At 39.7% G+C, this 14,352-nt stretch overlaps 1 protein-coding gene across 1 annotated transcript; it reads left to right on the plus strand.

Moving 5' to 3' along the window:
• The first annotated feature begins 734 nt into the window (after nucleotides 1-734).
• Nucleotides 735-6,499, plus strand: p2ry4 (pyrimidinergic receptor P2Y4). Its single transcript, XM_050042851.1, has 2 exons — nucleotides 735-1,021; nucleotides 4,029-6,499. The coding sequence occupies exon 2, from the start codon at nucleotides 4,061-4,063 to the stop codon at nucleotides 5,153-5,155; it is 1,095 nt and encodes a 364-aa protein (XP_049898808.1). The 5' UTR covers nucleotides 735-1,021; nucleotides 4,029-4,060; the 3' UTR covers nucleotides 5,156-6,499.
• Nucleotides 6,500-14,352: the final 7,853 nt, after the last annotated feature.

Genomic DNA, 14,352 nt, shown 5'->3' on the forward strand with positions numbered 1-14,352 from the left:
GGACAGTACGGAATGGTTTCATTGGTACCATCCACAAGTTTTCACAGTGGAAATGGAAAAAATGTGAACTGAACCGAACTGTACTGGACTGGACTGCTCGGTGGAAACAAGGCTTTAAAGGCAGTAATGTTGGCCTTGTTTCCACCAAGCAGTCCAGTCGGTCAGTGGAAACAAGGCCAACATTACTGTCTTTAAAGCCTTGTTTCCACCGAACCGAACTGTAATGTTGGCCTCAAATTATTTTTGCCAGTGGGGGAGCCAGCAAATGTGTCAGTGGGGCAATGGCCCCCCTCTGGCCCCCTCTTGGGGGCACCACTGTCATCATGTGCTGTATGCAAGTATGATTTTAGTATTGTGGCTCCAGCCTGGGTGATTTATTTCATAATATTGCATTAATATCATGAGCACATCATAAATTAGAGAATAAATTATATTAATAAGGTTTATATTTATCTCTGAATTGTTGTGGAAGAAAACAGTAGCACAATAATCATCTTTCAATTACTGCACACATTTTAATCCAGACAATTAAAAGAACATAACTGGAGTATTAAGAAGTTATTTATTTCTTTAAGTGTAGAAGTAGGCTACATGAGAAGCTGCTGTGAGGGAAAAAGTAGTCAAACTATGGAGTGGTGTTAATGTGTAAATGAGCTCTGTAAGCAGCCTCACGTGGTTCACCAAATTGAAAGTGACTTACACACTGAGGACTGGGCGGCAGTTTTGTCCACTCAGCAGAGAGACTTCCCATCTCAGCCGTGCACTTTCTGCTCTCCATGTCCCTGCGCTCAGTGTCTCTGCAGCGCTGCCATGGACTCAGACACCACTCTCACTGATAAACAACTTTCAGTGTGTTTCTAATGTTTCTAATGTTCGCAGTCAGGACGGCTCAGGGACGAAGCAGGGGGGACAGAGAGGAGAGTATTAGCAGCTCGGCTGGAAAGTTACGAGGACTTCTGTGAAGCACCGGGACGGATCCAACCAGCCCGACACCAGCTCTGTTTTTGGGATCCCGGTTGGGGTGAGTAACCGCAGTGTCACGGTTACTCGGTTCTTGTTTGTGTGACCGAGGAGAAAGTTGTTCAACACCAGTTAAACTGATTATTTCTGACTCAACAGCGGTGCAGAATAACTAGTACATGTAGTACTTTAGGAGCCTACTGTATTTAAATAGCCTACAGTTTGAGTTACATGTACTTTAGTCGAGAATTTACACTTTATTACTGTTACTTAAAAACCTCTTCTCCAGTGGTGGACTGTAAGTACATTAAGGCTGCTCAAGTACTGTAGGCTTCTTAATGTACAGTTTTAAATACTTTAATTTTATATTACTATATACTTCTACTCCACTACGTTTTAGAAGCTACTTTTGTGTAGTATTGTATTATAGGCTACTTCACTACAGTTATTAGACCTTAACTTAAACTAACTTTAGTTACTTTGCAGATTAATAATACTAAATGTAATTAATAAATAAATTGTGATGCTTAATTATAGATGAAGACTACAAAAGCTACCCAGCTGCAACATTAAAGACATTAACACATTAATGCATCACTAATAACCAAAGTCTAATAATATATTATAGCCTACATTATTCTGAATTATTATTTTATGCATGATCAATATTTTAACTTTTGGTGCTTTAAGTGTATGTAAGTGATGCAAATACGTTCATACTTAAAGGTGAAATGCAGATAGGCGATCACTGTTGATGCTAAATGTGGTCAGTTGAAGCAATGGATTCCTCAGCCTCAGTGTGTTCCATATTGAATGACGGAGAAAGCAGGGTACTCCCAGGATGCCTTGCGTTTGACCTCCTGACATAGTGTTTGATGACAAAAATACCCGCTCAGTGGTCATCTGCCCTCTGAGCCCTGCTGGTCATGGACATCTTTTCCAGTTTAACTTCTGGATTTCGAAGAGGGTCATCAGCACACCTGGGTCCAAGTGAGGGGTAAAGCATGTTTGTGTAGTAACCCTCACAGTGTTGGGGACAGCCCTCAACAACAGCTCTCAGCAGCTCAGGTTCTGGAGGGTCCCCAATGGCTGTATCGTCTTTATACAGCTGCAGCCTCGGCCTCTCTCTGCTGCATTTCTTCAGCCATATTCTCTGGCTCAAAAAAGTACGATTGACTTGCTGAGTCAAACAAAACATTATATCCTCATCCATAACAGCAGATGACGGGCTGTCATTGTCAACTCTGGAAACGTAGTTAGTTTGCAATACAAGTAAAGAAAACTAGGAAGTTTGGGTTCTGAGCTTGAGCGCGCCCCCTGATTACCCAGAGGTACCTGAAATAGCCTGTAGTTCTTTGTTCCTCCAACTACATCACTGTCACGTTGAATGACGGCGCTGGATGCAGGAAGAACTACAGATTTTATAGCTGCAAACTCAGCTTTCCTGTTCAGTACAGCACAAACTGAGGAATTTATGGCTTCAGTCGACTACATTTACCATCAGCACTGATTGGACATTAACATAAAAGATGGTTTTCCTTTAAGCAGAATTTTGAATGTAGGACTTTAACTTGTAACAAATTATTCATACACTCAAGTGTTGCTATGTTTTTCTTTAGAATCTGCATACTTCTTTCACCACCGTCAAACACAGACAACAAAATTAAACCTGACTCCTCAATAAATGAATTATATACCAAGAACTAACAGTTATTTTCATTATTGATTAAGCTGTCAATTATATTCTTGATGAATCATCTGTTTTATAAAATGCTAGAAAATCATAATTTGCAAGAACCTAAGGTGACTTAAACATGCAACAGTCTTATACCCAAAGAGATTCAGTTTCTAGTTATATAAATCAGCAGCAGATACTTTTGCTTGAAAAACAAATGCACTCAAATTGTCTGTCAAACAACACATCAATTTATCGGTGCACCATTTTACTTTTAAAGGTCCAGTGTGTGGGATTTATGGACATCTTAACTATGTTTTCACTGGTTTCTAATCACCTGAAAATAAGAATCATTGTGTTTTCATTACCTGAGAATGAGCTGATCCACGACTGCCATGTTGTTTCTATGGTAGCCCAGACAAATCAAACTCTTGCTCAAAATAGGGCCATTTGTGATTTTCGCATCAGCCACCATAATTCTTCTACCTGCTTGACATATATAATATAATAAAAATATTTATTTGTATAAAATCTTATCTAAGCAAGGTCACAAAGTGCATTAAATAAGACAACAAAACAATATGGAATATAGTGTGTACAGAGGCAAAAATAGAACAAAAAGAAAAAAAACACAAAAGTACAAATCGGGCATTAAAAGGGAAAGCTTACTTATAAAAGTATGTTTTAAGCACTGATTTAAAAACAGGTAATGTTCTAGCCAGTCTAATCTCCTCAGGCAGAGAATTCCAGAGCTTTGGGACCTCGACGGCAAAAACCCGGTCACCTTTAGTCACCAGCCTTAATCTAGCAACGGCTAGTGAGAGTAGGCTTGAGGATCTCAGGTCACGAGTTGGAGCATAGGAAGTCAAAAGCTCAGTGATATAACTCGCCGCTAAACCTTGTTGAGCTTTAAAAGCTGCAGCAATCTGTGCATGTTGAAAATGAGCTGCTGAAGGTTCACTGAAGCAGCGCATTACAATAGTCGAGGTAGAGAATACAAAGCCATGATTAAGCTTTTCTAGGTCAGGAAAAGACACAGTTGATTAGATTTTGGTAATATCTCTTAGGTTTAAGTAGCAGGATCTAATGAGATTATTGACATGTTGTTCAAAGTCCAATTGAGAATCAAAGGTGATGCATAAAGTTCTCGCTGTAGATTTTATGTTCGTTGCAAGAGGACCAATAATGGGTTGTAATTTCCTTGCTAGGTGATCAGGGCCAAAGATTATTACTTCTGTCTTGTCTGAGTTCAGCTGCAGAAAATTACAAGTCATATGGGAGACGTTTCTAAAACCTCAAGGCTAGATGCCAATAAGTCCTCCACACAGGCCTTTAATTAATCTACATGTGCATTTTCTCTATAAATAATGTATAAATCTTATTCCTTTTGAAGGGTCGGTCACCTGCTGGCTTAGTCACATCACCATGGAAACGGTCATCAGCAGCCCTGAAACGCAAAACCAGTCGACAGTGTTCATCGCAATCTTCAACTCAAGCTGTCGCTTTGATGAGGAGTTCAAATACATCCTGCTGCCTGTGTCCTACAGTGTGGTGTTCGTGTTTGGCTTCATGCTCAACGCTACCGCTTTGTGGTTGTTCCTGAAGATGCGTCCGTGGAACCCCAGCACGGTGTTCATGTTCCACCTCGCACTGTCCGACTTCCTGTACGTCCTCTCCCTGCCCACCCTCATCTATTACTACGCCAACCGCAGTCACTGGCCCTTTGGAGTGGCTGCCTGCAAAATAGTGCGCTTCCTCTTCTACGCCAACCTCTACTGCAGCATCCTCTTACTCACCTGCATCAGCGTGCACCGCTACCTGGGCATCTGCCATCCAATCAAGGCGCTGACCTTGGTGAAGTCCCGCCATGCCCACCTGGTGTGCGGCATGGTGTGGGCTGTGGTGAGCGTGTGCCTGGTGCCTAACCTCATCTTCGTCACCACCTCCAGGAGGGACAATGACACCCTGTGCCATGACACAACCAGCCAGGAGTTCTTCGAGGAGTACGTGGACTACAGCTCTGTCGTCATGGTGCTCCTATTCGGCGTCCCGTTCCTGGTTATCGTGGTGTGTTACTGCTTGATGGCGCGGGCACTGTGCCGGCCAAGACGGGGATTATCTGCCAGCAAGCAGAGCGCCGCCTCACATCAGAAGTCCATCAAGCTCATCATCGTGGTGTTGGTGGTGTTTGCAGTGAGCTTCGTCCCGTTTCACATCACGCGGACGCTTTACTACACGTCCCGTGTGTTAAATCTTCACTGTGAGTTCCTCAACATTGTCAACTTTACTTACAAGATCACGAGGCCGCTGGCGAGCATCAACAGCTGTATTGACCCAATTCTGTATTTCCTGGCCGGGGATCACTACCGGTCCAAGATGATGTCTGTACTGACAGGAAACAGACAGATGACAAGCAGTCAAATACCTGAGCAGCCACAAACACAGCCGAACAATAAACAAGGCATCGCTCTGCACTATAAGAACCCAGCCCTTAATGCCAGTGGAGATTTGGAGAGATAGTGGGAAAATGTAAAGTATTAAACATGTATTAAATATTATGTATTAAGTATTCCTGTTATTGCACTGAGAGGTTTGGAAGAGAAGCAGTTTACTGTAACATTAACTTACAGTATTTACCTTCACTCCATCTAACTTCTGTAATAATGACTGTGTTTAACAGACTGTGTTTCAGCTCCCCTCACTTTCTTGAGGTTATTATGTTTGTAAAATGAAGTTAAGTCAGTAAAAAATAATCTGTACCCTTTCCTCAGCATACAGTCTCCTACCACAAATGGATTATTACACCAAACTCAAGTTATGATTGACAGTGTTTGTGCTGCTGTACACTGTTCCTCTTTGTGGGGAAAGATGTTGCGCATGCAGAAGAAAAGTTTTACTATGAAATTACAGGAAGAGAAACTGAAACATTTCGTTATGAGAGTTTGACACCAGTGGTCACAGGTGAACTAAAGAGAAGTTCATCCCATAATCAAAAATACATATTTTTCCTCTTACTTGTAGTGCTGTTTATCAGTGCAGTTTGTTTTGCTGTGAGTTGCAGAGTGTTGGAGATAAGGGACATAGACATGTCTGCCTTCTCTCTAATATAATGGAAGTAGCAGCTAGTTCTCATTCCTAGGGCATCAAATGTGACATCCATACTGAAAGCAGCCTTCGGCATTAATATGAGATGCAGCGGCCAGTGTAAACCCATCCATGGCAATAGTTAAGAGCAACTGATGTAGTATAAACAGTGATCCCATGGTCATGGAAAACCTGGACAAGTCATGATTTTGTGAAGTTTATTGTTACAGTAATCATCTGGGGATAACCTCTCGCATAATGTAACATAATGACTTTTATTTTGCGCAAGTTAGCCGTTGACATAACGTAGCTCTAATATGCGTCAGCTTAGGGCTGCATGATATATCCTTACAGCATTGACATTGGATGTGCAATGTCAAGTGACCAAAGTAACCCAAAAAACTTACACAGTTCTCATTTTCCATGGCTTACACCAGTCAAACCCTCTGCTATAAGTTGTTACATGTACTGTATGTGTGACAGTATAAGTGTATGTATAACGGCGGCCTTTGTTATGGGAAGCGACGCTCTTCTGCATGCTTGTGTGTAGAAAAGTACCATAACCAACCTGGCAAGTGCAGCAGACACAGTGAGGTACATGTTTTTTTGAAATACAAATTTCAATATGGGTCTTTGAAAAGTCATGAAAAGGTTTTGAAATTGTGTCCATGAAAATGTGTGGGAACCCTGTATAAAGACTGATAAAGTCCAGGCAGGGTGGAGGGTGAAGGGGAGGTGGATGGCTCAAACAAAACCGGACCCTCACCCGGGGCAACCAGAGTTTGTTTACAGTGTGAAATCAAAAGTCAACGTTGCTTTAATGTAACGTTAGGCAACTTAAAAACAGTCGTCGCGCACTGACATCACTCGTGACATATTTACGTGACATTACGTACTTATATTAACCCAAAACATGTTTGTTTTTCTAAAATTAACCAAGTAGTTTTGTTGCCTAAACCTTACTCACGACCCTTTTCACAACATTAACCCTGAGTTGCAATGTGCTTCAGCTCTGTGGCCTTCCTGTCACTATGAGACACAGAGGAGACGTGACAATTCGACGGTATTTGACAATTTGGGATGAGAATGTGTTGGAACTATATGCTAAAAGTGGTTTCCTCCTACCGAACTATACACACCAATCGTATCACTGTGCACAGGGAAGTGTGCATCTACTGCTAGCTCACCTAGCTTACTGAGCTAGCTAACATTACAGCTCAGCTGAGGAGGACGTCTTTATTGTTTTCATCTCACACTTTCACGAGCATCTTGTCTGTGAATAAATGCACGCTTCCCTCTGCGTGGTGATATTATGCTCATAACCCCGAATACAGCTTGCAATATTTGAATCTTTGGAAACATCTGGATTTTGACAGGAATTTTAAATAATGCCGTGAGGGTTTGAACAAAATTTGCCGACACCACATGAGTTGTGACTGTGCCACAACTATTACTAAAAATAAACTATGAATAAAGTGATACAGCATATTCACTTAAAACTGAATTTGTAACTCGAGACCAGAATTCAACTAAGCTACTTCATTGGAACTATCCTTCTTTCTGCATGGTGAAAGAGTTAGCGGGTGTAGTCCGGTAGAAAGAATATAGTTCCTACATGAAACTGCTCACAACAAAGTCTGTTGATCTTCTTGAGTAACTGGGTCATGATTTCTGGAAAATGACATTAATGTTGGGTTAGGCACCACAAGCCGAGTGCCATCTAGTTCCATTATATTAGAGAGAGGGCAGATGTCTTTACGGCCAATATCGCCAACACTCGGCAACTCCCACTGAAACAATCTAGAATGATAAATAGCACCACAGGTGAGAGAGGAAAAATATGGACTCTCGCAGTGTGCCTTTAAAGTAAATCACGGAAGAGTCAGTCAGTGAGTTGTTATCATCAGTTGGACACTTACTGATCCAAATATTGAAGTTGATATCTGACCGAAGATGACAGAGACTCTGGCTATTGTCTCAGAAATGAGGCAATAATGAGGCAATCCATCCTGTTGTATCAACAATGTCTGTGTGTTACCCAGAAACTGCAGCTACAGTAAGTGCAGCTCCTGATCCCAGCTGTTTTAGTCCTTCAGCTTTCACAGCTGTCTTTTGCTCAACTGTGGAGAGAAGCGGAGGGACCAGGCTGGACCAGACATCTCTTTTCAAACCTCCCACGCCTCATTTGAAGGATAAGGGATTTTCCTTTTGACTCGTTTACCTTTGGGATTGATACACGGAATTTAAAGCCCTTTTTTCTATCGGTAATTTACGCTGAACTCCTAAATGGCTTTGCAAGATGTGAAAGCAGTGTTGGAAAGTTTTACTTCATGCTACAGAGTGGCCCTCCACCCTTGTTTTTAATGTTGACGTATAAACCACTGCTGCAGCAGTTGTATTCTTACAGCTCTGTGCCACTTGGGTTTCTCATGATGTCAAGTGTGAGTGCTATCTTTGGAGATGTTTTTTCTAATTACAGTTCGATGTGTATCATAAAGTTTTACCTCATGAGTTTGTGGTGTTTACTGTGTGTCACGTATCATGAGCTGATTATGCAACGAATGTTTCCTGTCTGGTTAGTATGAAATCCACCACGATATCATTAGGCTTTAATTTCTTTGTCAACTCACCCTCACTAACCTGCTGTGACCTGAATAGGTAGAGCTAATGTTTGGGAAGTGAAAGTATTACAACAAATACAAAATTATATTTCACTGAAAGTCCACCATCAGTTATGCAGAGTGAGAGTCCTGTGAAAGCTGTAAGACACGATAGGCAAACAAAAGCCCCACCAGAGTGGTGTGAAAAAGTCTTAAAAGGTTACCATTTCTTTAAACCATTCAATGGCAAGAACATGATGCAGGCTCCTCTTTAGGGCGTTGGCTAAATAAAAACTGTAACTGATGAAAAGTTTTATGTGGACAGGATAAGGATCAGTGCATACACTCCCAAATGTGAGATTCTTACCTTTGTTTTTATGCTTAAAGTCTCTTTAAAGGTCCTGCCTGTCAGATTTAGGGGGATATATTGGCAGAAATGTGTGTGTTTTATTTAGATAATAATCACCTGAAAAATAAGAATCCTTGTGTTTTCATTACCTTACAATGGGCTTTTTATGTCTGTGTACAGAGCAGGTCCTCATCTATGGAGTCTGTGATGTTGCACTACCATTTTTCCACAGTAGCCCACAACAGAGAAATCAAACTGGTTCTAGACGGGGCCACCTGTGTTTTCATGTTTTCCCGTTAGCCACTGTAGTTCACCTACAGGCTTGGCTCACAGGAGACATTTCAGCTGGTTGCAATCTGCAACCTCAGCCACTAGATGCCACCGAATCATATAAACTCAACCTTTGAAGAAAAAAACCTTTCAGTATTTCCACACCATCTAATGTATACTTTATATTAACTTGCCTTTTATGCAGATTTTATAATAATAATATCTTTGGAAACTTAAGGATTTTGATAGGACTCTAAAGTAATGCTGTGAGGGTTTAAAGAAGTGTGTCCACATCACATGAATAATGACACAAAAGTTATCTATAACTAAAAATAAACTACAAAGAAAATGATACAGCATGTTCACTTGAAATTGAATTTATAACTTGAGACGAAGCAGAAACTTCTGGGGCTGAGAAATGAGGCCAACATGGAAGTGAAAACTGCAGATCCTCAAATAACCACCTCTTATCATGTCAAAATGCCCAACTTGAGAGCAGAAGTTAACATATTTACGGCCCAGTAGAAAAAACAGTTTGGGCCACTGTAGCTAATATCAGCATTCATGATAACTGTACAAAATAAAACACTGGCTCTAATTTTCAAGTAACTCACCTGTTTACATTTTATCAAGGCTTAAAATTATGCACATTCAAGGATGGGGCTGCTTGAGTGACAGACTGTCTGCGAGGCATCACTACAGTCTATGAGTCAGATTCGCCCCTCACCCCTCCACAGCTCCATCTTCTTGTCCAAATATGGTCACTTCTGGCTCCAAAAAACCCAAGGTGGTGAACTCGAGGCTTCAAAATGGTAGTCCACAAACCAAGGGGTGACATCTTGGCAGCTACGTCCATTATTTATGCACGCTATGCTCAAGACCAGAATTCACCAAAACCACCTCATTGTAAAAGTCCAAGTAGAAACCAATAGAATGATAACAGCAGTGCAGTAATACCCAGTTGTGAACTGAAGGATTATAATAATCCAAATAAATAAACTAATTAATAGTTAATCCCCATGAAAATGTATACTATTTTTTACATTTGCAATGTACAACAAGCCAATAACCAATGGTTGATTGCTGCCACTCACTCTGGGTCCTTTTGCTCAAAACTGAAGTTAATGACAGGCTGCATCTTATAATTCATTACTTTCTGGTACAGTACCAAACTGGTCTGAATCTTACTTGAAGATCAGGGACTACTTTGTGTCTATGGGTAATTAGACATCTGGGTGGACAAAAATAACATACGGAGTTCCCCAAGGCTCCTGTCTGGGGCCTCTTCTGTTGAACATCTACATGCTTCCACTGCAGGCTCAGATTATGAAAACACAAAATATCTTACCATAATCATGCAGACGACACATTAATTTAGATTAAATAAATGAAATGAATAAATGAACAGCTAGATATGCCAGGATTTTCACTCAGGTTCACTCTGCAATGTTAAAATCCATGAACCCAGTCAGAAATCATGTCAGTCACAGACCTGAATTTCAACAGCCACATTAAAACAGGTTGTAAAGTCAGCCTCCTATGACCTTATGAATATATCAAGGATTAAAGGACTTATGTCTCAGCAGGATTCAAAAAAATGTGCCCATGCACTTATCTCCAGTAGACTCCACTACACCACTGTAACAGTGTCTTTACAGGTCTCCTCAAAAAATCGATCAGACAGGTGCAGCTGATTCAGAGCGCTGCTGCTCGAGACCAAGAAAATGGATCATATACCTCCAGTTCTGAAGTCTGGCGTCCTGTCTGTTAAAGAATTGATTACAAAATACCACTGTTGGTTTATAAAGCACTGAATAGTTTAGGGCCAAATACTTTACGATCTTCTGCTACATTATGACATTATATTATTGCTGCAACTCTCAGTTCTTTTAAATCAAGGCTGAAGACTTTTCTGTTTGCTGCTGCCTTTTATTAATTCAAACAATTATTCATATCTTACACTGCTCTGTAACATTTATTCTTGTACTTTATACCTGTCTTTTATTTTATATTCTCTGGGCTCTTTAATTATTGTTTTTATTGTACTTAAATTTCCTTTGATAATGTGTTTCTTTTGCACTTTGTCTTGATATTAATGTTGCATTGCCCTGTTGCTGAAATGTGCTGTATAAGTAAACTTCCCTTGCCTTTCTTTTTCAGCAGACAGTCCATTTTACCAGCGTCTTCACTTTGTACTTTTTACTCCACCAATAGAAAAAGGTGACATTGACAAAAATCTGCTAATTTGACACATGATCTAATAATTTATAATTAAAGTGAATACTGGGTAGACATTCTACGTTATATGGGAAAAGGTCTTGGTATTGCTTTGTGTATGAATCCTGTCTCTACTCCTGGGTCACTCGTGTCAAGATGCTATTGTTGGTTGCTCCGGCAGATTGAATGATATTCTTGCATATGCTTTTTGTCATGGATTAATGACAAACCACCTTCAAATACAAACTGAAAATATGGACTCCATACCTCCGTTTCTCAAATTATATTATGGCTTCAACACTTGCAAGCAGATTGTGCTGTTGTTTTGAATTCATATCTAAATGTTTCATCACTTTTATTCTTGATGGTTGTGCAGACCAGTGTTGTGCAGAGCTGTTCCGTGCTGTTTGTAAGAAGAAGAAAAGTCAATCAATATACTTGACAAAAAAATAAATAAATAAAATGAATCTAATCAATTTTCAAACCGCCAAAAAAACACCTTAGTGCACCTTTTCCATCTGTGGTAATGCAGCTCATTCACTCCTGTGATGTCAGCTCATGAGCGCCTCCCTGTGGTGTGATGTTGACAGGAAGTTGCACCCAGGAGCAGATCAGGGGAGCTCAACTGCTCAGTTCAATGTCTTAAATAAACAAGTGAGAAAAGTTTATGCAGGAAAATACAAAAATGTGCATTTATTTAAAAACCTGTAGGTGTTTAAAGTGCTTTGTGTTTATTTTGGCCCCTGGGAGCGAGGCCGGAGGAAGATGGTTTCCATGCGCCACAGAGACACGGTAAGATGTTTCAATCTGCTAAACTGCTGTCCTCACGTGATTGTAACATGTTTAGTATTTTAAACACAAACACATAGGCTTACATGAGAACACGCGGACACGTTCATTGACATTTGGTTTGCTTTCTATCTCTTGTTAATACATTGCATTTCGTGTGTGATGATGTGTGACGCAGACTGAGCTCGGCCAGGTAGGCCTTGGCTTTGCAAGTTGGCCTTGTGTTGCAGGTGTCTGTCTATACCGGGTTCAGATGGAGGGCAAAGCTTTTTAAAATCACACAGAAAAGCAGAGAAATATTGCAGATGATTTTGTTAATTTTCAGTATAATTCAGGTGCATTGTGCAGAGGAGATGATGGATGATCATTCTGGGAAACCTTCAGTTTGTATTGTTGACTCTCTGCTCTTTGTTGATCTCAGACACGTTTTGGTTGTCTTGAAATTATCCTTAAAAGTTGATTGGAGCATTTGGGTTGAATAGAACAGAAGTGAGCTAAATGACACCTTTTATAGTGACGTTTTCATGTTTTGTGTCACACTTGAATGATGAGCCACATGCCCCCTCTCTGAGATCAGAAAAATCTCCCTGTGTTGGGTTCATGGAACAGTTTAATAACCACTTAGATAAACAGAAGACACATGACCATAGGGTAAAAAGAGGTTTTGTCCTGACTGTTAGAAAATGATAGAAAACTGCCTCTATGTGCCAGGAGATTGAGACAGATTTGTTCTAGTCATGCTGTTGGCTCACTTTATGTGTAAGGTTGCTCTTTAGGAGGCAGGTTTTGTTAAAATGTCATCAAATGAAGAATGATCGAAACAATTTAATTTATAAAGCCATGCTGACTTGGTGACCTGTGTGTGTGTGTCTGTCCTGGGCTGTCAATAAAGTGTTGTGTGCATTGTGATGAGATGAGGTCTGATGAGAGCTGAAGACATTAATTGTTCTCTTGATATTGCTGTGATTACTACACAGTGCTTTAATGTACTTTAAACTACTGTCAGACAAATATTTTCTTATGCAATTATCAAATACTGCTAAGTGATACAATTCAGAGTAATTTAATGGTAGATATTTTATTTTCTATTTGATAGGGACGATGCAATTTAACACAGTTCCAATGCAGAGTATGGAACCGATGTGTTGCACAGAGAGTTTAAAGCTTTTGCTAATTTATTAACCCTTGTCACTAGTTGGGCTTTTACATGTAGACCTAAAATGTTATTAGAATATACAGTTTAAACAATCATACAACCACAATACACTGTAAACATGGAAGGCACGATAAAACACATAAACCACACTCTACACACTACAATACACACACCAGAGTACATATACCACTGTGCAAACATCACAACATATCCCACAATACATCTACTACAATAGACATTGAGATAGATAGATGAATAGATAGATAGATGGAAAAGTAGGCATACATCTGCCTATACGACACATAAAAAACACAACACACAGTAATAAAGAATAGAAACATAAGAATAAAAAACAGCAGTGAAATCATATCTACACAGTGCTGTCAGTCACTAATAATGTGTGCTGATGGAGGTAGTGCAAATCTAATGTGATGAAACATTAACTAAACGGTAAAAACAGCACAAAAATAATGATTACAACTTAAAACTTAAAATGCAAATTGAAGATAAATACATGGACAAATACAATGCCCCTACATGCCTTTTTGCATGTGCACTATTTTATCAGTTATATTATTAGATTGTATGTTTTAATGGTGTATTGTGTGTCTGTGTCCTTGATTTTTGAGTGAATCTATCTATCTATCTATCTATCTATCTATCTGTCTATCTATCTATCTATCTAGTACATAATTTAAAGTCATTTTCAGTTCTGTTCAGTTACTTTATACTTTAAATGGAGGTGCCATGTGCTTTTGGTTTGTATAGCAGTTTAAATGTAACCAGGTAACTCATATTAATTGCCTGTATTAATGTTGGAGGGCGTTTCCTTTTATTAGAGTTAAGATTTTGGGGAACAAGTATGTTACTAGTGCAGGGCCCCAGCCCACCCCGCGCCTGTCAGACTGCAGCGCGGGTATTTTTCGCCCTTTTTAAGTTAATTGGCGCATATTTGTTGTGTCATTTACAGTCTGTATAACAGGAGAGGTGACAGTGGATGAGACCTGGTAATGGAAGAATTCATTTTTAACATAATGATTGAGATATTTGATCAGTAGGTTAATTAGTAAATGAGGCGGCTGGCACGTTAATTGCGACAAAACAGGAGGATTAATGCGCGTTAAAATATTTTGCTTATCGAAAACGACATTTAAAAAATTCTAGTAAAGTATTTGATTATAATGAGCGCAAAAAAACTTCAAATAATCATTTAAAAATTATGGATTTTTATTTATCCATTTATTTATTAACT

The sequence above is a fragment of the Epinephelus moara genome, chromosome 4 (genome assembly GCF_006386435.1).
Source record: "Epinephelus moara isolate mb chromosome 4, YSFRI_EMoa_1.0, whole genome shotgun sequence".
Lineage (NCBI taxonomy): Eukaryota > Metazoa > Chordata > Actinopteri > Perciformes > Serranidae > Epinephelus > Epinephelus moara.